General features: G+C 43.5%; 1 protein-coding gene across 1 annotated transcript in view; it reads left to right on the top strand.

Moving 5' to 3' along the window:
• Positions 1-22,234, top strand: part of MAN1C1 (mannosidase alpha class 1C member 1) — a 151,380-nt gene that overhangs the window by 57,816 nt on the left and 71,330 nt on the right. The window contains exons 4-5 of the mRNA XM_089665166.1: positions 13,649-13,764; positions 17,771-17,851. Coding sequence (XP_089521292.1) covers positions 13,649-13,764; positions 17,771-17,851 — 197 coding nt within the window. The remainder of the gene's footprint in view (positions 1-13,648; positions 13,765-17,770; positions 17,852-22,234) is intronic.

Genomic DNA, 22,234 nt, shown 5'->3' with positions numbered 1-22,234 from the left:
GTTGGATTTCTATTACTCTACTACACCTGCTAGTAAATTATTTGCCACGTAGAAATAACATTTCTACCAAAAACAGTGATTGATCAGGTTAGTGATGTCTGACTGCTATTATTTTGAACACAACTGTATATATATATATATATATATATATATATATATATATATATAAAACAAAACGTCTGCTTCAGCAAAAAGCAAATAATCCATTAAAATGCATGTTATAGAAAGCCTTATGAAAGGACTAATTCTTTCTAGATCTAAACATGTAAATTGCATAAATCCATTGATGAATATCTTACTTTGTAGTTATGCAGGTTGTACATAAATAAAAAAAACATAACCAACAAAAAAGATTCCATGCAAAGGCCCATCAAGGAGAAAAAGTAATCTTCATACACTGCAAAATGAATAATTCTCTGGATTATGTACTCCTATCAAACAGCTTGGCAATTAAACTAGTATTGCTTTACTCTGGCCTTCCAAACCCCTCTTGTATAGCTAGAAATAATTTGGCTGAAGTTCCCTAAATGCAAGATGGGATCTGTCTACTATCTCAATTGATTTAGTACCCAAAATAATAGAATTGAATGCATTTGTGGCAATATGTAAGTATGATCTACATGCTTTAACTTTACTGCCACTTCCTACACTTAATGTTTCTTCATATGGAGCTTTTAGATCTAGACATATCTGAAGGGAAATAATATTGATATTTAGCTTAATTACTGCACAGATCTTAGTCATATCTGCAAGTATAGACATTTGTTCTATCTAGCCATTGTGCTCAATCATTAATAAAATAAAAATGGCCAAACCCCTGTAGATATGAGATCAGAGACCCTATTTACAACTTTTGTCCATTCTGAACGTGTTCATCTGGTAACAACTATCTGTCATCTAATGACACATATCAATCAACCTGAACATGTTTTGGCAATTTGTAGTAGTCAAATGTTTAAAAATATATTTTTAATTACAAGTTACATTCAAGTCAAATGTAAAATTAAACCTTGAGGTGCATGCAGGGAACATAACCTGGTCATTACCTCCATTTTTTACCCAGGTATAGCTGTTGTGCACCAGTCCACCCCAGGTAATCTGGTGATCTGAGAACCCCTACTAGTGATGCAGGAGAGCCATATACACCCACTATGGTATCTAGAGATGAGCGAAGTATTCAAAAATTCGATTCGACTGATTCGGCGAATTCGTGGAAAAATTTCGATTCGAGTCGAATATATTCGCTGCGAATTTAACTTATAAAAGGGTGTTTCTAGGCTTCAGAGAGCCTTTATATTAGTGCAGAACACTGTACCTTTAATTTAAATGCCCTTGGAGTCTGCTGGGGAAGAGAAATAATACTGACAGTCAGTATGACATGCAGATGAGTGCCGTCGATCTTAGAATCACCGCACACTTCACTCATTTGGGCAGTCACGGGGCCAAAACCAGAGTGTGGAGCCACAGTGTGGCGGTGGAGGCAGCAGCAATGGGAGGCCATACAGCACCCTATGACAAAAATGGAAACCACCAGCAGTGTGAGGAGACCTGAAAGTGGCACATGGCAGAGTGTGGCGATGGAGACAGCAGCAATAAGAGGCCGTACAGGGACCCATGACACACTCTGGACCTGGCAGCAGCATGAGGAGGCGGTACAGGGGCCCATGACAGATTACGGGCCTGGCAGCAGCATGAGGAGTCGGTACGGGGGCCCATGGCAGATTAGGGGCCTGGCAGCAGCTATGGGAGGCCCGTAATCTGCCAGCACCCTATGACAAAAAATGGAACACACCAGCAGTGTGAGGAGACCTGAAAGTGGCACATGGCAGAGTGTGGCGATGGAGACAGCAGCAATGGGAGGCCGTACAGGGACCCATGACAGACTCTGGACTTGGCAGCAGCATGAGGAGGCGGTATAGGGGCCCATGGCAGATTAGGGGCTTGGCAGCAGCTATGAGAGGCCCGTAATCTGCCAGCACCCTATGACAAAAAATGGAACACACCAGCAGTGTGAGGAGACCTGAAAGTGGCACATGTTTGGGGCATGATTCATGGTGGATTTAGTCAGTTGTGTCAGGAACTGGTGGTTTGAAATCCAGACTAATCCACGCCTGATTCATTTTCACAAACGTGAGTCTCTCCACACTTTGGGTGGACAGTCGTGTCCTCCGCGGAGTTGCAATACCTCCTGCCGCACTCGCGCTCCGATGCCACGCTACTGGCCGGGCATGACAGCCTTTCAAGGGCAAATTCAGCTAGTTGGGGCCAAAGGTCAAGTTTCGTTGCCCAGTAGTCAAGGGGATTGTCTACCTCGGTTGGCAGGGTGCTGTCCAAGTAGGCCTAAGCCTGTTGTTTGAGGTCCTGCTCCAGGTCCACCTGATGCTGCTGCTGCTGCGGCTGGTTAGTAGTTTCCTCACTGCGCTGGTGAAGAAAGCTACTCATCATCGACTGCAGACTGAGGCAGCTGCTGCTGGTGGAGCTGCCACTGCTCCTACCACCCCACCCCTCCCCTGCTGCCATGGCAGCGGAACGCGAGCGCACAGGGCCCACAGTGTCTGAGGATGGACGTTGGCGCAGACAGGCAGAGACCAGCTGACTACATAGGTGGTTTTTATAGTACGTTATTTTGGCCTCCCTCTCAGCAGGTGTGAAAAAGGCCACCATTTTTGAACGGTAGCGAGGGTCCAACAAGGTGGACAGCCAAAAGTCATCCCTCTGTCTGATGGTTATTATTCGGCTGTCGGTACGCAAGCAAGCGAGCATGCTATGGGCCATTTGTGCCAAGGAATGCGAGGGACTCCCTGCCTCCATCTCCACAGCATACTGCCACGGTGCATCTGGGTCTCTGTCTCCTCTTCCTCCTCCTCTACCAGATGCTCCTGCTCCTCCACTCCTGTCCGCTGAGTGGAAAAACCACCCATTTCACTCAATAATTCCTGAGCACCAATGTCCTCCTCTACCTCCTCCTCTTCTTCCTGTCCTGCCCCCACAGGGGTCATGTGGCGTTGAGATCTGTGCGCCACGTCTACCGCACCCTGACCAGCCATTGTTAACAGCATTTGTTCCAGGACGTGCAACAGAGGAATGACGTCGTTCATCCCATAGTCCTGCCGACTCACGAATAGCGTGGCCTCCTCAAAGGGCCTGAGCAAGCGCAGGTGTCACGCATGAGCTGCCAATGGCTGACATCTAAGTTACACAGGGAGTACCTTTATCCGCTTTTAACATCAGGAAATCTGTGATGGCCTTTTGCTGTTCGTAAAGGCGGTCTAACATATGTAGGGTTGAATTCCACCTTGTTGCAACGTCACAGCATGAGGAGTCGGTACGGGGGCCCATGGCAGATTACGGGCCTGGCAGCAGCAATGGGAGGCCCGTAATCTGCCAGCACCCTATGACAAAAAATGTAACACACCAGCAGTGTGAGGAGATCTGAAAGTGGCACGTGGCAGAGTGTGGCGATGGAGACAGCAGCAATGGGAGGCCGTACAGGGACCCATGACAGACTCTGGACTTGGCAGCAGCATGAGGAGGCGGTATAGGGGCCCATGGCAGATTAGGGGCCTGGCAGCAGCTATGGGAGGCCCGTAATCTGCCAGCACCCTATGTCAAAAAATTGAACACACCAGCAGTGTGTGAGGAGATCTGAAAGTGGCACATGGCAGAGTGTGGCGATGGAGACAGCAGCAATGGGAGGCCGTACAGGGACCCATGACAGACTCTGGACTTGGCAGCAGCATGAGGAGGCGGTATAGGGGCCCATGGCAGATTAGGGGCCTGGCAGCAGCTATGGGAGGCCCGTAATCTGCCAGCACCCTATGTCAAAAAATTGAACACACCAGCAGTGTGTGAGGAGACCTGAAAGTGGCACATGGCAGAGTGTGGCGATGGAGACAGCAGCAATGGGAGGCCGTACAGGGACCCATGACAGACTCTGGACTTGGCAGCAGCATGAGGAGGTGGTATAGGGGCCCATGGCAGATTAGGGGCCTGGCAGCAGCTATGGGAGGCCCGTAATCTGCCAGCACCCTATGTCAAAAAATTGAACACACCAGCAGTGCGAGGAGACCTGAAAGTGGCACATGGCATGAGACACTGTGGACCTGGCAGCAGCATGAGGAGGCGGTACAGGGGCCCATGGCAGATTAGGGGCCTGGCAGCAGCTATAGTAGGCCCGTAATCTGCCAGCACCCTATGTCAAAAAATTTAACACACCAGCAGTGTGTGAGGAGACCTGAAAGTGGCACATGGCAGAGTGTGGCGATGGAGACAGCAGCAATGGGAGGCCGTACAGGGACCCATGACAGACTCTGGACTTGGCAGCAGCATGAGGAGGCGGTATAGGGGCCCATGGCAGATTAGGGGCCTGGCAGCAGCTATGGGAGGCCCGTAATCTGCCAGCACCCTATGTCAAAAAATTGAACACACCAGCAGTGTGAGGAGACCTGAAAGTGGCACATGGCATGAGACACTGTGGACCTGGCAGCAGCATGAGGAGGCGGTACAGGGGCCCATGGCAGATTAGGGGCCTGGCAGCAGCTATGGGAGGCCCGTAATCTGCCAGCACCCTATGACAAAAAATGGAACACACCAGCAGTGTGAGTAGACCTGAAAGTGGCACATGGCAGGGGCATGATTCATGGCGGATTTAGTCAGTTGTGTCAGGAACTGGTGGTTTGAAATCCAGACTAATCCACGCCTGATTCATTTTCACAAACGTGAGTCTCTCCACACTTTGGGTGGACAGTCGTGTCCTCCGCGGAGTTACAATACCTCCTGCCGCACTAAACACGCGCTCCGATGCCACGCTACTGGCCGGGCATGACAGCCTTTCAAGGGCAAATTCAGCTAGTTGGGGCCAAAGGTCAAGTTTCGTTGCCCAGTAGTCAAGGGGATTGTCTACCTCGGTTGGCAGGGTGCTGTCCAAGTAGGCCTAAGCCTGTTGTTTGAGGTCCTGCTCCAGGTCCACCTGATGCTGCTGCTGCTGCGGCTGGTTAGTAGTTTCCTCACTGCGCTGGTGAAGAAAGCTACTCATCATCGACTGCAGACTGAGGCAGTCGCTGCTGGTGGAGCTACCACTGCTCCTACCACCCCACCCCTCCCCTGCTGCCATGGCAGCGGAACGCGAGCGCACAGGGCCCACAGTGTCTGAGGATGGACGTTGGCGCACAAAGGCAGAGACCAACTGACTACATAGGTGGTTTTTATAGTACGTTATTTTGGCCTCCCTCTCAGCAGGTGTGAAAAAGGCCACCATTTTTGAACGGTAGCGAGGGTCCAACAAGGTGGACAGCCAAAAGTCATCCCTCTGTCTGATGGTTATTATTCGGCTGTCGCTACGCAAGCAACCGAGCATGCTATGGGCCATTTGTGCCAAGGAATGCGAGGGACTCCCTGCCTCCATCTCCACAGCATACTGCCATGGTGCGTCTGGGTCCTCTGTCTCCTCCTCCTCCTCCTCTACCAGATGCTCCTGCTCCTCCACTCCTGTCCGCTGAGTGGAAAAACCACCCATTTCACTCAATAATTCCTGAGCACAAATGTCCTCCTCTACCTCCTCCTCTTCTTCCTGTCCTGCCCCCACAGGGGTCATGTGGCGTTGAGATCTGTGCGCCACGTCTACTGCACCCTGACCAGCCATTGTTAACAGCATTTGTTCCAGGACGTGCAACAGAGGAATGACGTCGTTCATCCCATAGTCCTGCCGACTCACGAATAGCGTGGCCTCCTCAAAGGGCCTGAGCAAGCGGCAGGTGTCACGCATGAGCTGCCAATGGCTGACATCGAAGTTACACAGGGGAGTACCTTTATCCGCTTGTAACATCAGGAAATCGGTGATGGCCTTTCGCTGTTCGTAAAGGCGGTCTAACATGTGTAGGGTTGAATTCCACCTTGTTGCAACGTCGCAGATCAGGCGATGCTGTGGAATTCCGTTCTGCCGCTGCAGCTCAAGGAGGGTGTGCTTTGCGGTGTAGGAATGGCTGAAATGCATGCAAAGTTTACGTGACATTTTAAGGATGTCTTGCAGTGGGATGGTGGATTTTAGGAACCGCTTGACAACCAGATTGAACACGTGAGCCATGCATGGCGCATGGCACAACCTTCCTTGACGCAGAGCAGACACCATGTTCTTTCCGTTGTCGGTCAACATGGTTCCGATTTTGAGTTTGCGCGGAGACAGCCATCTGTCGATTTCTCTGTTCATTACACTGAGAAGTTCCTCCCCTGTGTGACTACGTTCGCCAAGGCATACCAGGTGCAGCACAGCCTGACACCGTTGCGCCCTGCACATGTGATATGCCGGTCGGGTAATGGGACTTGGCACGGGGGTGGCGGCTGAGGACACGAAGGAAGAAGAGGTGGTAGAGGCGGACATCTTTTGTGGACCAAGGACGTGCAAACGTGGAGGCAAAAGCGGCGTGACCTGTCCAAGTTGCTGGTGCGGCTGTGACGGCACCACGTTCACCCAGTGGGCCGTAAATGACATGTACTGTCCCTGACCATAGTTACAGCTCCACACGTCGGCGCTGCCGTGCACTTTGGCAGAGACCGACATGCTCAAAGACTGGCCCACCATCTCTTCTACATGTGAATGCAGGGCTGGCACTGCCTTTTTGGCAAAGAAATGACGGCTTGGCACTCTCCACTGCGGCGCGGCACAAGCCATCATTTCTCGGAAAGGTGCTGAGTCCACCACTTGGAAAGGGAGGGACTGCAGCACCAGCAACTTGGACAGGAGGACGTTCAGCTTTTGCACCGTCGGGTGCGTGCTCGCAAACTGTTGTCTCTTGGAAACGGATTCCAAGAAAGACTGCTGACGGAATCCGTGAAGAGGAGTAGCAGGAGAAGGAGCATCTGAATGAGCGGAAGATGGCAACGAGCGACAACTTCCCTCAGCAGAGGTGTTGGAGCCTTGACTGGCTGATAGAGGGCGATTGACGTCGGGTGACGGAGCAAGTAATGGAGCGGGTGATGGAGCGGGGGCTGGGGCGGGCAGAACCGCCGTATCTTTATCACGGTTTTCCCAGGCCACCAAATGGCGACGCTGCATATGCTGCCGCAACGCTGTAGTCCCAACATGGGCCCCCTGGCCACGCTTGACTTTCTGGCCACATAGTCGACATAAGGCTACGTTTACTTCCTCGGGCGGCTTGACAAAAAATTGCCACACCGCCGAGTAGGAAACTTTGCCCCCGATACTCCTCACTGGCTGACTGCTGCTTCCTCCGTGCACACCGGCACCACTACTGGCCGTGGTGGTAGGCTGCAGTGGAGCTGGTGCTGTACTCCGTGGCCGTTTGCCTCCACTGACACTGCTGCGACCCTGCTGCCTCCTGGGCAACCCACCGACTGTTTTGCTCGCTGCCAAGCTGCCACCCTCTTCTCCTGATGATGCGGAAGCAATAGCCTGATGACGACGAGGCTGCCAAGTGCGATCAGCCTCATCATCATCAATTAGGGTCTCCGCCTCACTACTAGCCCCCTCGGCTGCGTGTGGGTCAGGAGACAGACCTGTCTCTAGACCGGCTACCGAGCCACTCTCCTCGCCACTACTTCTTCGCCTGGCTGCTGAAGAGGCGGATGTCTCCCCCCGTTCCTGACCGCCCTCTGTTAGCTCTTCCTCACTGTACAGTGGGGCTGAGCCCACAGCATGCGATACTTCGCTTGGTGAGGGAACACCAAAGGACAGGGGCAGGTAGAGGACACGTGATTTCAGTGGGCTTGCTCCCGGGCCATGCCAACTAACGGTTGTGTCTGACGTACCCACCGACCGTTGGCTGTAGGTGTCAGAGGTGACCTGGGAAGAGGAAGACGACCGAGCCAACCAATCGATGACGGCAGGGTTGTCGGTGGAGACACGACCGCTGGATGACACCGGGAGCACTGGCCTCTGGCTGCGAATAGTGCTGCCTCGACCCCTTCCTCTGCTGCCACGTCTGCTCGCTCCTAAAACATTGCCTCCTCTGCCACTCCTCTGCATGTTGTCTGACATACTCTTTAATTAAACGATTCTGTGTCCCTGAGTAACAATTCTGTGTCTGTCCCTGAGTAACAATTCTGTGTGCCTGAGTAACGTTTCTGTGGCCCTAAGTAACAGTTCTGTGGCCCTCAGTAACAATTCTGTGTCCCTCAGTAACAATTCTGTGTCCATCAGTAACAATTCTGTGTCTGTCCCTGAGTAACAATTCTGTGTCTGTCCCTGAGTAACAATTCTGTGTCCCTGAGTAACGTTTCTCTGGCCCTAAGTAACAGTTCTGTGGCCCTCAGTAACAATTCTGTGTCCCTCAGTAACAATTCTGTGTCTGTCCCTGAGTAACAATTCTGTGTCTGTCCCTGAGTAACAATTCTGTGTCCCTGAGTAACAATTCTGTGTCCCTCAGTAACAATTCTGTGTCCCTCAGTAACAATTCTGTGTCCCTGAGTAACAATTCTGTGTCTGTCCCTGAGTAACAATTCGGTGTCCCTAAGTAACGTTTCTGTGGCCCTAAGTAACGGTTCTGTGGCCCTCAGTAACAAATCTGTGTCCCTCAGTAACAATTCTGTGTCTGTCCCTGAGTAACAATTCTGTGTCCCTAAGTAACGTTTCTGTGTCCCTAAGTAACGTTTCTGTGGCCCTAAGTAACGATTCTGTGGCCCTAAGTAACGTTTCTGTAGCCCTAAGTAACGTTTCTGTGGCCCTAAGTAACGTTTCTGTGGCCCTAAGTAACAGTTCTGTGGCCCTCAGTAACAGTTCTGTGGCCCTCAGTAACAATTCTGTGTCCCTCAGTAACAATTCTGTGTCTGTCCCTGAGTAACAATTCTGTGTCCCTAAGTAACGTTTCTGTGGCCCTAAGTAACGGTTCTGTGGCCCTCAGTAACAATTCTGTGTCCCTCAGTAACAATTCTGTGTCTGTCCCTAAGTAACAATTCTGTGGCCCTAAGTAACGTTTCTGTGGCCCTAAGTAACGTTTCTGTGGCCCTAAGTAACGTTTCTGTGGCCCTCAGTAACAATTCTGTATCCCTCAGTAACAATTCTGTGTCTGTCCCTGAGTAACAATTCTGTGTCCCTCAGTAACAATTCTGTGTCCCTGAGTAACAATTCTGTGTCCCTCAGTAACAATTCTGTGTCCCTGAGTAACAATTCTGTGTCCCTCAGTAACAATTCTGTGTCCCTCAGTAACAATTCTGTGTCCCTGAGTAACAATTCTGTGTCTGTCCCTGAGTAACAATTCGGTGTCCCTAAGTAACGTTTCTGTGGCCCTAAGTAATGGTTCTGTGGCCCTCAGTAACAAATCTGTGTCCCTCAGTAACAATTCTGTGTCTGTCCCTGAGTAACAATTCTGTGTCCCTAAGTAACGTTTCTGTGTCCCTAAGTAACGTTTCTGTGGCCCTAAGTAACGATTCTGTGGCCCTAAGTAACGATTCTGTGGCCCTAAGTAATGATTCTGTAGCCCTAAGTAACGTTTCTGTGGCCCTAAGTAACGTTTCTGTGGCCCTAAGTAACAGTTCTGTGGCCCTCAGTAACAGTTCTGTGGCCCTCAGTAACAATTCTGTGTCCCTCAGTAACAATTCTGTGTTTGTCCCTGAGTAACAATTCTGTGTCCCTAAGTAACGTTTCTGTGGCCCTAAGTAACGGTTCTGTGGCCCTCAGTAACAATTCTGTGTCCCTCAGTAACAATTCTGTGTCTGTCCCTAAGTAACAATTCTGTGGCCCTAAGTAACGTTTCTGTGGCCCTAAGTAACGTTTCTGTGGCCTTAAGTAACGTTTCTGTGGCCCTCAGTAACAATTCTGTATCCCTCAGTAACAATTCTGTGTCTGTCCCTGAGTAACAATTCTGTGTCTGTCCCTGAGTAACAATTCTGTGTCCCTGAGTAACAATTCTGTGTCCCTCAGTAACAATTCTGTGTCCCTCAGTAACAATTCTGTGTCCCTGAGTAACAATTCTGTGTCCCTCAGTAACAATTCTGTGTCCCTCAGTAACAATTCTGTGTCCCTGAGTAATAATTCTGTGTCTGTCCCTGAGTAACAATTCGGTGTCCCTAAGTAACGTTTCTGTGGCCCTAAGTAACGGTTCTGTGGCCCTCAGTAACAAATCTGTGTCCCTCAGTAACAATTCTGTGTCTGTCCCTGAGTAACAATTCTGTGTCCCTAAGTAACGTTTCTGTGTCCCTAAGTAACGTTTCTGTGGCCCTAAGTAACGATTCTGTGGCCCTAAGTAACGTTTCTGTGGCCCTAAGTAACGTTTCTGTGGCCCTAAGTAACAGTTCTGTGGCCCTCAGTAACAGTTCTGTGGCCCTCAGTAACAATTCTGTGTCCCTCAGTAACAATTCTGTCTGTCCCTGAGTAACAATTCTGTGTCCCTAAGTAACGTTTCTGTGGCCCTAAGTAACGGTTCTGTGGCCCTCAGTAACAATTCTGTGTCCCTCAGTAACAATTCTGTGTCTGTCCCTAAGTAACAATTCTGTGGCCCTAAGTAACGTTTCTGTGGCCCTAAGTAACGTTTCTGTTACCCTAAGTAACGTTTCTGTGGCCCTCAGTAACAATTCTGTATCCCTCAGTAACAATTCTGTGTCTGTCCCTGAGTAACAATTCTGTGTCCCTAAGTAACAATTCTGTGGCCCTAAGTAAAGTTTCTGTGGCCCTAAGTAACGTTTCTGTGGCCCTAAGTAACGTTTCTGTGGCCCTAAGTAACGATTCTGTGGCCCTAAGTAACGTTTCTGTGGCCCTAAGTAACGTTTCTGTGGCCCTCAGTAACAAATCTGTGTCACTCAGTAACAATTCTGTGTCTGTCCCTAAGTAACAATTCTGTGGCCCTAAGTAACGTTTCTGTGGCCCTAAGTAACGGTTCTGTGGCCCTCAGTAACAATTCTGTGTCCCTCAATAACAATTCTGTGTCTGTCCCTAAGTAACAATTCTGTGGCCCTAAGTAACATTTCTGTGGCCCTAAGTAACGTTTCTGTGGCCCTAAGTAACGATTCTGTGTCCCTCAGTAACAATTCTGTATCCCTCAGTAACAATTCTGTGTCTGTCCCTGAGTAACAATTCTGTGTCCCTAAGCAACGTTTCTGTGGCCCTAACTAACGATTCTGTGGCCCTAAGTAACGTTTCTGTGGCCCTAAGTAACGTTTCTGTGGCCCTCAGTAACAAATCTGTGTCCCTCAGTAACAATTCTGTGTCTGTCCCTAAGTAACAATTCTGTGGCCCTAAGTAACGTTTCTGTGGCCCTAAGTAACGGTTCTGTGGCCCTCAGTAACAATTCTGTGTCCCTCAATAACAATTCTGTGTCTGTCCCTAAGTAACAATTCTGTGGCCCTAAGTAACGTTTCTGTGGCCCTAAGTAATGTTTCTGTGGCCCTAAGTAACGATTCTGTGGCCCTCAGTAACAAATCTGTGTCCCTCAGTAACAATTCTGTATCTGTCCCTAAGTAACAATTCTGTGGCCCTAAGTAACGATTCTGTGGCCCTCAGTAACAAATCTGTGTCCCTCAGTAACAATTCTGTGTCTGTCCCTAAGTAACAATTCTGTGGCCCTAAGTAACGTTTCTGTGGCCCTAAGTAACGGTTCTGTGGCCCTCAGTAACAATTCTGTGTCCCTCAATAACAATTCTGTGTCTGTCCCTAAGTAACAATTCTGTGGCCCTAAGTAACGTTTCTGTGGCCCTAAGTAACGATTCTGTGGCCCTCAGTAACAAATCTGTGTCCCTCAGTAACAATTCTGTGTCTGTCCCTAAGTAACAATTCTGTGGCCCTAAGTAACGATTCTGTGGCCCTCAGTAACAAATCTGTGTCCCTCAGTAACAATTCTGTCTGTCCCTAAGTAACAATTCTGTGGCCCTAAGTAACGTTTCTGTGGCCCTAATTAACGATTCTGTGGCCCTCAGTAACAATTCTGTATCCCTCAATAACAATTCTGTCTGTCCCTGAGTAACAATTCTGTGTCCCTAAGTAACGTTTCTGTGGCCCCAAGTAACGTTTCTGTGGCCCTAAGTAACGATTCTGTGGCCCTAAGTAACGTTTCTGTGGCCCTAAGTAACGTTTCTGTGGCCCTCAGTAACAATTCTGTGTCCCTCAATAACAATTCTGTGTCTGTCCCTAAGTAACAATTCTGTGGCCCTAAGTAATGTTTCTGTGGCCCTAAGTAACGATTCTGTGGCCCTCAGTAACAAATCTGTGTCCCTCAGTAACAATTCTGTGTCTGTCCCTAAGTAACAATTCTGTGGCCCTAAGTAACGTTTCTGTGGCCCTAAGTAACGATTCTGTGGCCCTCAGTAACAATTCTGTATCCCTCAGTAACAATTCTGTCTGTCCCTGAGTAACAATTCTGTGTCCCTAAGTAACGTTTCTGTGGCCCTAAGTAACGTTTCTGTGGCCCTAAGTAACGTTTCTGTGGCCCTTAGTAACAATTCTGTGTCCCTCAATAACAATTCTGTGTCTGTCCCTAAGTAACAATTCTGTGGCCCTAAGTAACGATTCTGTGGCCCTCAGTAACAAATCTGTGTCCCTCACTAACAATTCTGTGTCTGTCCCTAAGTAACAATTCTGTGGCCCTAAATAACGTTTCTGTGGCCCTAAGTAACGATTCTGTGGCCCTCAGTAACAATTCTGTATCCCTCAGTAACAATTCTGTCTGTCCCTGAGTAACAATTCTGTGTCCCTAAGTAACGTTTCTGTGGCCCTAACTAACGATTCTGTGGCCCTAAGTAACGTTTCTGTGGCCCTATGTAACGTTTCTATGACCCTAAGTAACGATTCTGTGGCCCTAACTAACGTTTCTGTGTCCCTAAGTAACGTTTCTCTGTCCCTAACTCTCTCCCTGCATACAGCCAGGTCTGCCTCTGTTGAGTGACTGGAGGCAAATGGAGAATTCTAAAATGGCCGCCATTTATAGCTCGACCATTACACTGTGCTGGCTGGCTGGCTGCTGATTGGCTAATGCGATCACATGTCATGAATGAATGCATTATGGGTCAGCGCGCCTTGTCTGCGCGCCTTCCCAGACATCCCCGCTCCGTCGCCGCACATGTCGCCGCCATTTTAGGAAAAATTTCGATTCGACGCGAATCGAAATTTTCCTAATATTCGAAACGAATTCCACTTCGCCTACTTCGATTCGCTCATCTCTAATGGTATCCTTGCTGCCCCTCACATTCAGAAAACCAGATGTAAAAATAACAGACCGCCAGCTCTAGGAAATTTTCACAGCCACCAACCAGATTCTCACCTGCCTTTTAACTTGTTTAGCGATACATGAATTAAAGGGTCAGAGGAAGGTACACATCAATAATTTCAGGTAATACACTCTGTGACCTTCAGAGGTATTCTCAGGATGATTGGTGTAGTGTATTTCACCAGGATACATTTAGTGAACTGATTCAGTTGACTTGTCACCTAGACTTGCTCTTCAATTGTTATGGGTTAGGGTATTATTATTATACAGTATTTATATAGTGCTAAAAGGTTTGCTCAGCGCTGTAAATTATAGTGGGGTACATCAGTATGTCTTCATGTGTCCCACTGTATCAGTAAATGGTCATCATCTGACTCTTCAGCAGACTTCACATGAAGATTAATTACAGGTCTATATTTAGTTTCAAGTCTTATTTATAACCAAGATTCAATTGTTCAACATTGGCCAGCACTTTACAAATGAGTCTCACTCCCAAACAGGTGGACTGAAAGGAGCTACCATTGTGGATGCTCTGGACACACTTTTTATTATGGATTTGAAGGAAGAGTTTGAGCATGCCGAAAATTGGATTGGAAGCAGCCTAGATCTGAATGTGGTAAGAAGATTTCCATGATTTCGTTTGAGTATCATGTTTTTCAAGAGTATCAAGCAAGTTCAAAATTGAAGGGGGGATTTTTTTCTAACTAAGTTGGTCAATCAAGAAAAGTTGGTATAGTTTCCACATTTTGTCATGTTACAACCAAAAACATAAATGTATTTTATTGGGATTTTATGTAATAGACCAATACAAAGTGGCACATAATTGTGAAGTGGAAGGAAAATGATAAATGGTTTTAAAAACGTTTTACAAATAAATATCTGAAAAGTGTGGTGTGAATTTATATTCAGCCCCTTTTACTTTGATACCCCTAACTAAAATCTAGTGGAACCAATTGCCTTCATAAGTCGCCTAATTAGTAAATAGAGTCCACCTGTGTGTAATTTAATCTCAGTATAAGCCCCCGGTCACATCAGGGGCAATTTGGCATGTGATTTGCATGCCAGGTGACTTGCAAATCGTATGCCAAGTCACACCCTATTGTCCGCTATTAGAGCAGTCATATCGGTGCATTTCCGACTTGTTGCACTACTTTTGTTGCGACTTGCATAGACATCTATTTCGTATGTCTTGCAAATTGCAATGAAATCGGCAGGTTGCCCAATTTTGAAATCGTGAGACTTCACTGTAAGTCGCACGATTTCAAAATCGGCTTTGATATAACTGGGGTGTAAATACAGTAGGTTTGTTAGAGAACATTAGTGAACAAACAGCATCATGAAGGCCAAGGAACACACCAGACAGGTCAGGGATAAAATTGTGGAGAAGTTTAAAGCAGAGTTAGGTTATAAAAAAAATTCCAAGCTTTGAACATCTCAGTAAGCACTGTTCAATCCATTATCCGAAAATGGAAAGAATATGACACAACTGCAAATCTACCAAGACATGGCCATCCACCTAAAGTGACAGGCCGGGCAAGGAAAGCATTAATCAGAGAAGCAGCCAAGAGGCTCATGGTAACTGTGGAGGAGCTGCAGAGATCCACAGCTCAAGTGTGGGAATCTGTCCATAGAAAAACTATTAGTCGTGCACTCCACAAATCTAATCTTTATGCAAGAGAGGCAAGAAGAAAGCCATTGTTGAAAGAAAGCCATAAGAAGTCCCGTTTGCAGTTTGTCAGAAGCCATGTGGGGGACACAGCAAACATGTGGAAGAAAGTGCTCTGGTCAGATGAGGCCAAAATTCAACTTTTTGGCCTAAAAGCAAAATGCTGCACATCACCCTGAACACACCTTCCCCACTGTGAAACATGGTGGTGGCAGCATCATGTTGTGGGGATGCTTTTCTTTAGTAGGGACAGGGAAGCTGGTCAGAGTTGATGGGAAGATGGTTGGAGCCAAATACAGGACAATCTTAGAAGAAAACCTGTTAGAGTCTGCAAAAAACTTGAGACTGGGGCAGAGGTTCACCTTCCAGCAGGACAACAACCCTAAACATACAGCCAGAGATCAATAGAATGGTTTAGATCAAAGCATATCCATGTGTTAGAATGGCACTGTCAAAGTCCAGACCTAAATCCAATTGGGAATCTATGGCAAGACTTGAAAATTGCTGTTCACAGATGCTCTCCATCCAATCTAAGCTTGAGCGATTTTGCAAAGAAGAATAGGTAAACATTTCACTCTCTAGATGTGCAAAGCTGGTAGAGACATCCCCAAAAAGACTTTCATCTGTAATTGCACTGAAAGGTGGTTCTACAAAGTATTGCCTCGGGGGGCTGAATACAAATGCATGCCACACTTTTCAGATATTTATTTGTAAGCAATTTTGAAAAACATTTATAATTTTCCTTCCACTTCACAATTATGTGTAACTTTGTGTTGGTCTATCACATAAAATTCCAATAAAATACATTTATATTTTTGGTTGTAACATGACAAAATGTGTAAAATTTCAAGGGGTGTGAATACTTTTTCAAGGCACTGTATCCAGAGCAATTGATTTCCACACTGTGAATCCATTCACGTACCCCTAACATGCCATTGTTATATGGGGGAAATTTTGACATGTGGCTTATGGTGAAGATTAAACCCCACATCACAAGGCCAAACTTCCTTTATCCCAGCTGTATGCTAGGGGTGGGCAGGGGTCAGGACAATGCTGACCGAGGGCTTCTGGTGTCTCAGACTTGCTAGTCTGCTGGAACACATATTTCCAAATGCTGACAGGTACATAGTGTTATTTTATAGGTATGGTTATCCTTTAATGATGCAAATGGTAATATCAAGTAATATCAAGTAGAGGGCACACAGGCCTAGTGCATTACCATAAAAATGTTTAATAAGAAATAAAGTAGGTGTTGTACTCACAAACAACAATAAAGTCAAGGCACATCATAAAAGAACAGCAGGGTCAACACCACGCTGAGTAACAGTCCGCAATAGGGAGTGTAGACATCCAATAGGCTGACGCGTTTCGAGGACTTGCTTCTTCCTCAGAGCCAGAGTCCTCGAAACTCGTCAGCCTATTGGATGTCTACACTCCCTATTGCGGACTGTTACTCAGCACGGTGTTGACCCAGCTGTTTTTTTTATGATGTGCCTTGACTTTATTGTCGTTTTTGAGTACAACACCTACTTTATTTCTTATTAAACATTTTTTATGGTAATGCACTAGGCTGTGCGCCCTCTGTTTATTCTTTCCTCATTCAGTATATTTGGATTCCCCCGGTCTATTTGAGGGCAGCAAGGTGTGCATGTTCCAGGACATTCTTAATGGGGTTGTAGCCTGCATCGAGTCCATCCCCAAGCGCAGGAGCATTTGTGTTTGCTGGTTCTAAGTAATATCAAGTGTCAGAAGGGGACCTGGGAACTTTAGCTCTTTTATGACAGTGGCAGTTTTCTGTGGGCCAGTGAAATGCACAGTACACCAGCGTGCCAAGATGGTTATTGTCTTAAGGGACATGATTTTTTTGTATATAGTTGCTATATATTCAAAAAGGGTATTGGAAAACACGAATTGTAAACAATGAAGTACTTTAGGAGCAACATAATGACTGTTGCTCAGTGAAAATGAAACAGATTTACATAAAAAATACCATACAATTGTCACAAATAATGTGTCACTGACTGCAGTTCTTGCTCTAATTGAAATTTGAATTGGGGAATATCTCCATTCAAGGCTACCAGCCCAACATATCTTATTTGTACTGGCCCAGGGGGGCAAATGCTTTTTTGTCCCCTTTCAGTTCCCCTCTTCTGTTCATTGTAAGGGCCGGTTCACACTATGCCCTGATATGAATCGCACAAGAACGCCCTGTGCGATTCATATGCGGGTCAATGCAGTGCAATTTCATGCCCATTCATTTGAATGGAATGAAATCACACTGCACCATGCTAAAAATAGTGTATGCACTACTTTTTTTAAACGCACGGCTACCGCATCCCATGTTACTTTGTACCATGCAGTTTGGTGAAGGAAACAGCATGCATTTGCAACCTGCGTTCGAGGTGTCGTTAACTTTAACTGACCCACGCAGCAGACTGCAAGGGCATTGCGATTGGAACACGGTGCGGGAATCCACATGGGAGCACGGCTCTCCCGCACCAAATTTCAGTGTAAACGAGCACTTAATCTGAGCAAGCATTGAGGAAAAGTTGATATATGGATTCATTGGATACCATACATACGTATTGTTCTTTGAATTGTTTTGTTAAATAAACAAGCTAAAGTAATGTCAGTATTGCAGAATATTTTTTTATTATTATACACTTTTGAACCATTTGCATAAATGAATCTTTACGCTGAAACAAGTTCATTAGTAAACACTATTGGGTTAATTTTCTAGTGAAATAGGCTGTTCATTTAGCTAAGTGAATTTTCATTTTGCAAGAGAATTTTCCTTTAGTTTAGCAAATACCGTCACACGTTTGTGACTTCCATCATCTAATTAAGTGCAAGCAAAAATACTGTTTGTTTCATTGCTTGTGATTGGCTATATTTTGCAAAATGAATGAGTAACCAACTCTATTAGTTTACAATATACATATATTTTAATTATTAGAATGGAGAGGCCTCTTTGTTTGAAGTTAACATTCGTTACATTGGAGGACTGCTCTCTGCTTACTACCTGTCAGGGAAAGAGGTAAGTGTAAAAATCTGTATGTTTATGTAATGATTTCTATCCATGTAATTAACAATCACAACTGATACTTCCAGTGCTTATTACTAAAAAGGGCACAGGGAACGATATCAAGATAGATTTGCCAAATAATTATACAGTGCTTTTAGGTGGATTACAGCTAAGTGCAGCATCTTGCACTTTAATAATTATTCACTTAGAAATTAGAGAATTTTGTATGCTCCTGATTTTGCCCCCAAGCTTCAAAGACTATACACTAATTGCACAGACCACATTGAATTACCACCATCTATGTATTACTTGCATATTGTCTTAATTCCCAAGCCGAGGAAAGACCTGTTAAGTTGCACATCGTACGAACCTAATTTCTTGCTAAACTATGATGTTAAGATTCTGTAAAAAAAAATACTAACTACTAGGTTGATGTGGGTCCTTCCCCTTCAGATGGAATGAGATATTGTATAAATCTCCAACAGCTCAGGTAAAGTTAGGGGAGAACGTCTCCTCTTCATTTCTGGTGGAGAGGGGCATTAGGCAGGGGTGTAATTGTATCACCAGCCCTGTTTGCTTGAATGATGGAGCCCAGTGCCATGAACCTTAGATGTTCTGCTTTGGTGGCAGAGATTAAAGTTTGACCACAAGAAAAAAAACTTGCAATATATGCTGATGATCTTATCCTCTTACTTTGGGACCTAAAGAAAAGAGTCCCTTCATATCCTTTCAAGACTTTTGGATTATTCCGGGTTGCAGTCAATTGGGATAAAAAAAAATTAAGGGAGTTCTAAATTTACAAGCAAACATGCCATTTAAACAGTATACAACAGATGTTCGAGAAACTCCAAATGGAATTCACTGATAAAATGCAAGACAGTCAAAGTAACTAGAGATGAGCGAATCGAACTTGGCGAAGTGGAATTCGTTTCGAATATTAGGAAAAATTCAATTCGCACCGAATCCGAAAATTAGCAAACTTCGGATGCACGAATCGAATTTTTCCCGATCGGCCGATTTTCATCCCTTCTACAGCCGGCAAAAAGTGTCCCTGCAGAGAGCTCCGCTATTTCTGACAGTTCTCTGACAGTTCCTTCACATTTACAGCAGTTGAAACATTGTATCTATTTGTTTCCATTTAGGATACAGATGTTTTCATTCGGAAACAAATAGATACAATGTTTCAACCGCTGTAAATGTGAAGGAACTGTCAGAGAACTGTCAGAAATAGCGGAGCTCTCTGCAGATACACTTTTTGCTGTACTGGAATTCTTCTTCTTTTCATTCTTCTTCTTCTTTTCATTCTTCTTCTTCTTCTTCTTCTTCTTTTCATTCTTCTTCTTCTTTTCATTCTTCTTTTTCATTCTTCTTTTCATTCTTCTTCTTCTTTTCATTCTTCTTCTTCATTCTTCTTTTCATTCTTCATTCTTCTTTTCATTCTTCTTCTTCTTTTCATTCTTCTTCTTTTCATTCTTCTTCTTTTGATTCTTCTTCTTTTCATTCTTCTTCTTCTTTTCATTCTTCTTCTTCTTCTTCTTTTCATTCTTCTTTTCATTCTTCTTTTCATTCTTCTTTTCATTCTTCTTCTTCTTCTTTTCATTCTTCTTCTTCTTCTTTCATTCTTCTTCTTCTTTTCATTCTTCTTTTCATTCTTCTTCTTCTTCTTTTCATTCTTCTTCTTCTTTTCATTCTTCTTTTCATTCTTCTTCTTCTTCTTTTCATTCTTCTTTTCATTCTTCTTCTTCTTCTTCTTTTCATTCTTCTTTTCATTCTTCTTCTTCTTCTTTTCATTCTTCTTCTTCTTCTTTTCATTCTTCTTTTCATTCTTCTTCTTCTTCTTTTCATTCTTCTTCTTTTCATTCTTCTTTTCATTCTTCTTCTTCTTTTCATTCTTCTTCTTCTTCTTTTCATTCTTCTTCTTCTTCTTTTCATTCTTCTTTTCATTCTTCTTCTTCTTCTTTTCATTCTTCTTCTTCTTCTTTTCATTCTTCTTTTCTTTCTTCTTCTTCTTCTTTTCATTATTCTTTTTATTCTTCTTCTTCTTCTTTTCATTCTTCTTTTCATTCTTCTTCTTCTTTTCATTCTTCTTTTCATTCTTCTTCTTCTTCTTTTCATTCTTCTTTTCATTCTTCTTCTTCTTCTTCTTCTTTTCATTCTTCTTTTCATTCTTCTTCTTCTTCTTTTCATTCTTCTTCTTCTTCTTTTCATTCTTCTTTTCATTCTTCTTCTTCTTCTTTTCATTCTTCTTCTTTTCATTCTTCTTTTCATTCTTCTTCTTCTTCTTCTTTTCATTCTTCTTCTTCTTCTTTTCATTCTTCTTCTTCTTCTTTTCATTCTTCTTTTCATTCTTCTTCTTCTTCTTTTCATTCTTCTTCTTCTTCTTTTCATTCTTCTTTTCTTTCTTCTTCTTCTTCTTTTCATTCTTCTTCTTCTTTTCATTATTCTTTTTATTCTTCTTCTTCTTCTTTTCATTCTTCTTTTCATTCTTCTTCTTCTTCTTTTCATTCTTCTTCTTCTTCTTCTTTTCATTCTTCTTTTCATTCTTCTTCTTCTTCTTTTCATTCTTCTTCTTCTTCTTTTCATTCTTCTTTTCATTCTTCTTCTTCTTCTTTTCATTCTTCTTCTTCTTTTCATTCTTCTTTTCATTCTTCTTCTTCTTTTCATTCTTCTTCTTCTTCTTTTCATTCTTCTTCTTCTTCTTTTCATTCTTCTTTTCATTCTTCTTTTCATTCTTCTTCTTCTTCTTTTCATTCTTCTTCTTCTTCTTTTCATTCTTCTTTTCATTCTTCTTCTTCTTCTTTTCATTCTTCTTCTTTTCATTCTTCTTCTTTTCATTCTTCTTTTCATTCTTCTTCTTCTTCTTTTCATTCTTCTTCTTCTTTTTTTTTTATTCTTCTTTTCATTCTTCTTTTCATTCTTCTTCTTCTTTTCATTCTTCTTCTTCTTCTTTTCATTCTTCTTTTCATTCTTCTTCTTTTCATTCTTCTTTTCATTCTTCTTCTTTTCATTCTTCTTCTTCTTCTTTTCATTCTTCTTTTCATTCTTCTTCTTCTTCTTTTCATTCTTCTTTTCATTCTTCTTTTCATTCTTCTTCTTCTTCTTTTCATTCTTCTTCTTCTTTTCATTCTTCTTTTCATTCTTCTTCTTCTTTTCATTCTTCTTCTTCTTCTTCTTTTCATTCTTCTTTTCATTCTTCTTTTCATTCTTCTTCTTCTTTTCATTCTTCTTCTTCTTCTTTTCATTCTTCTTTTCATTCTTCTTCTTTTCATTCTTCTTTTCATTCTTCTTCTTCTTCTTTTCATTCTTCTTCTTCTTTTCATTCTTCTTTTCATTCTTCTTCTTCTTCTTTTCATTCTTCTTCTTCTTCTTTTCATTCTTCTTTTCATTCTTCTTTTCATTCTTCTTCTTCTTTTCATTCTTCTTCTTCTTCTTTTCATTCTTCTTTTCATTCTTCTTCTTCTTCTTTTCATTCTTCTTCTTCTTCTTTTCATTCTTCTTTTCATTCTTCTTTTCATTCTTCTTCTTCTTCTTTTCATTCTTCTTCTTCTTCTTTTCATTCTTCTTTTCATTCTTCTTCTTCTTCTTTTCATTCTTCTTTTCATTCTTCTTCTTCTTCTTTTCATTCTTCTTCTTCTTCTTTTCATTCTTCTTTTCATTCTTCTTCTTCTTCTTCTTCTTCTTCTTCTTTTCATTCTTCTTTTCATTCTTCTTTTCATTCTTCTTCTTCTTCTTTTCATTCTTCTTTTCTTTCTTCTTCTTCTTCTTTTCATTCTTCTTCTTCTTTTCATTATTCTTTTTATTCTTCTTCTTCTTCTTTTCATTCTTCTTCTTCTTCTTTTCATTCTTCTTTTCATTCTTCTTCTTCTTCTTCTTTTCATTCTTCTTTTCATTCTTCTTCTTCTTCTTTTCATTCTTCTTTTCATTCTTCTTCTTCTTCTTTTCATTCTTCTTCTTCTTCTTTTCATTCTTCTTCTTCTTCTTTTCATTCTTCTTTTCATTCTTCTTCTTCTTCTTTTCATTCTTCTTCTTCTTCTTTTCATTCTTCTTTTCATTCTTCTTCTTTTCATTCTTCTTTTCATTCTTCTTCTTCTTCTTTTCATTCTTCTTCTTCTTCTTTTCATTCTTCTTTTCATTCTTCTTTTCATTCTTCTTCTTCTTTTCATTCTTCTTCTTCTTCTTTTCATTCTTCTTTTCATTCTTCTTCTTTTCATTCTTCTTTTCATTCTTCTTCTTCTTCTTTTCATTCTTCTTCTTCTTCTTTTCATTCTTCTTTTCATTCTTCTTCTTTTCATTCTTCTTCTTCTTCTTTTCATTCTTCTTTTCATTCTTCTTTTCATTCTTCTTCTTCTTCTTTTCATTCTTCTTTTCATTCTTCTTCTTCTTCTTTTCATTCTT

The sequence above is a fragment of the Staurois parvus genome, unplaced genomic scaffold, assembly GCF_062004578.1.
Source record: "Staurois parvus isolate SC_StPar_1 unplaced genomic scaffold, SC_StPar_1.0 ptg002140l, whole genome shotgun sequence".
NCBI classification, from domain to species: domain Eukaryota; kingdom Metazoa; phylum Chordata; class Amphibia; order Anura; family Ranidae; genus Staurois; species Staurois parvus.
This window is presented reverse-complemented; position numbering and strand designations above follow the sequence as displayed.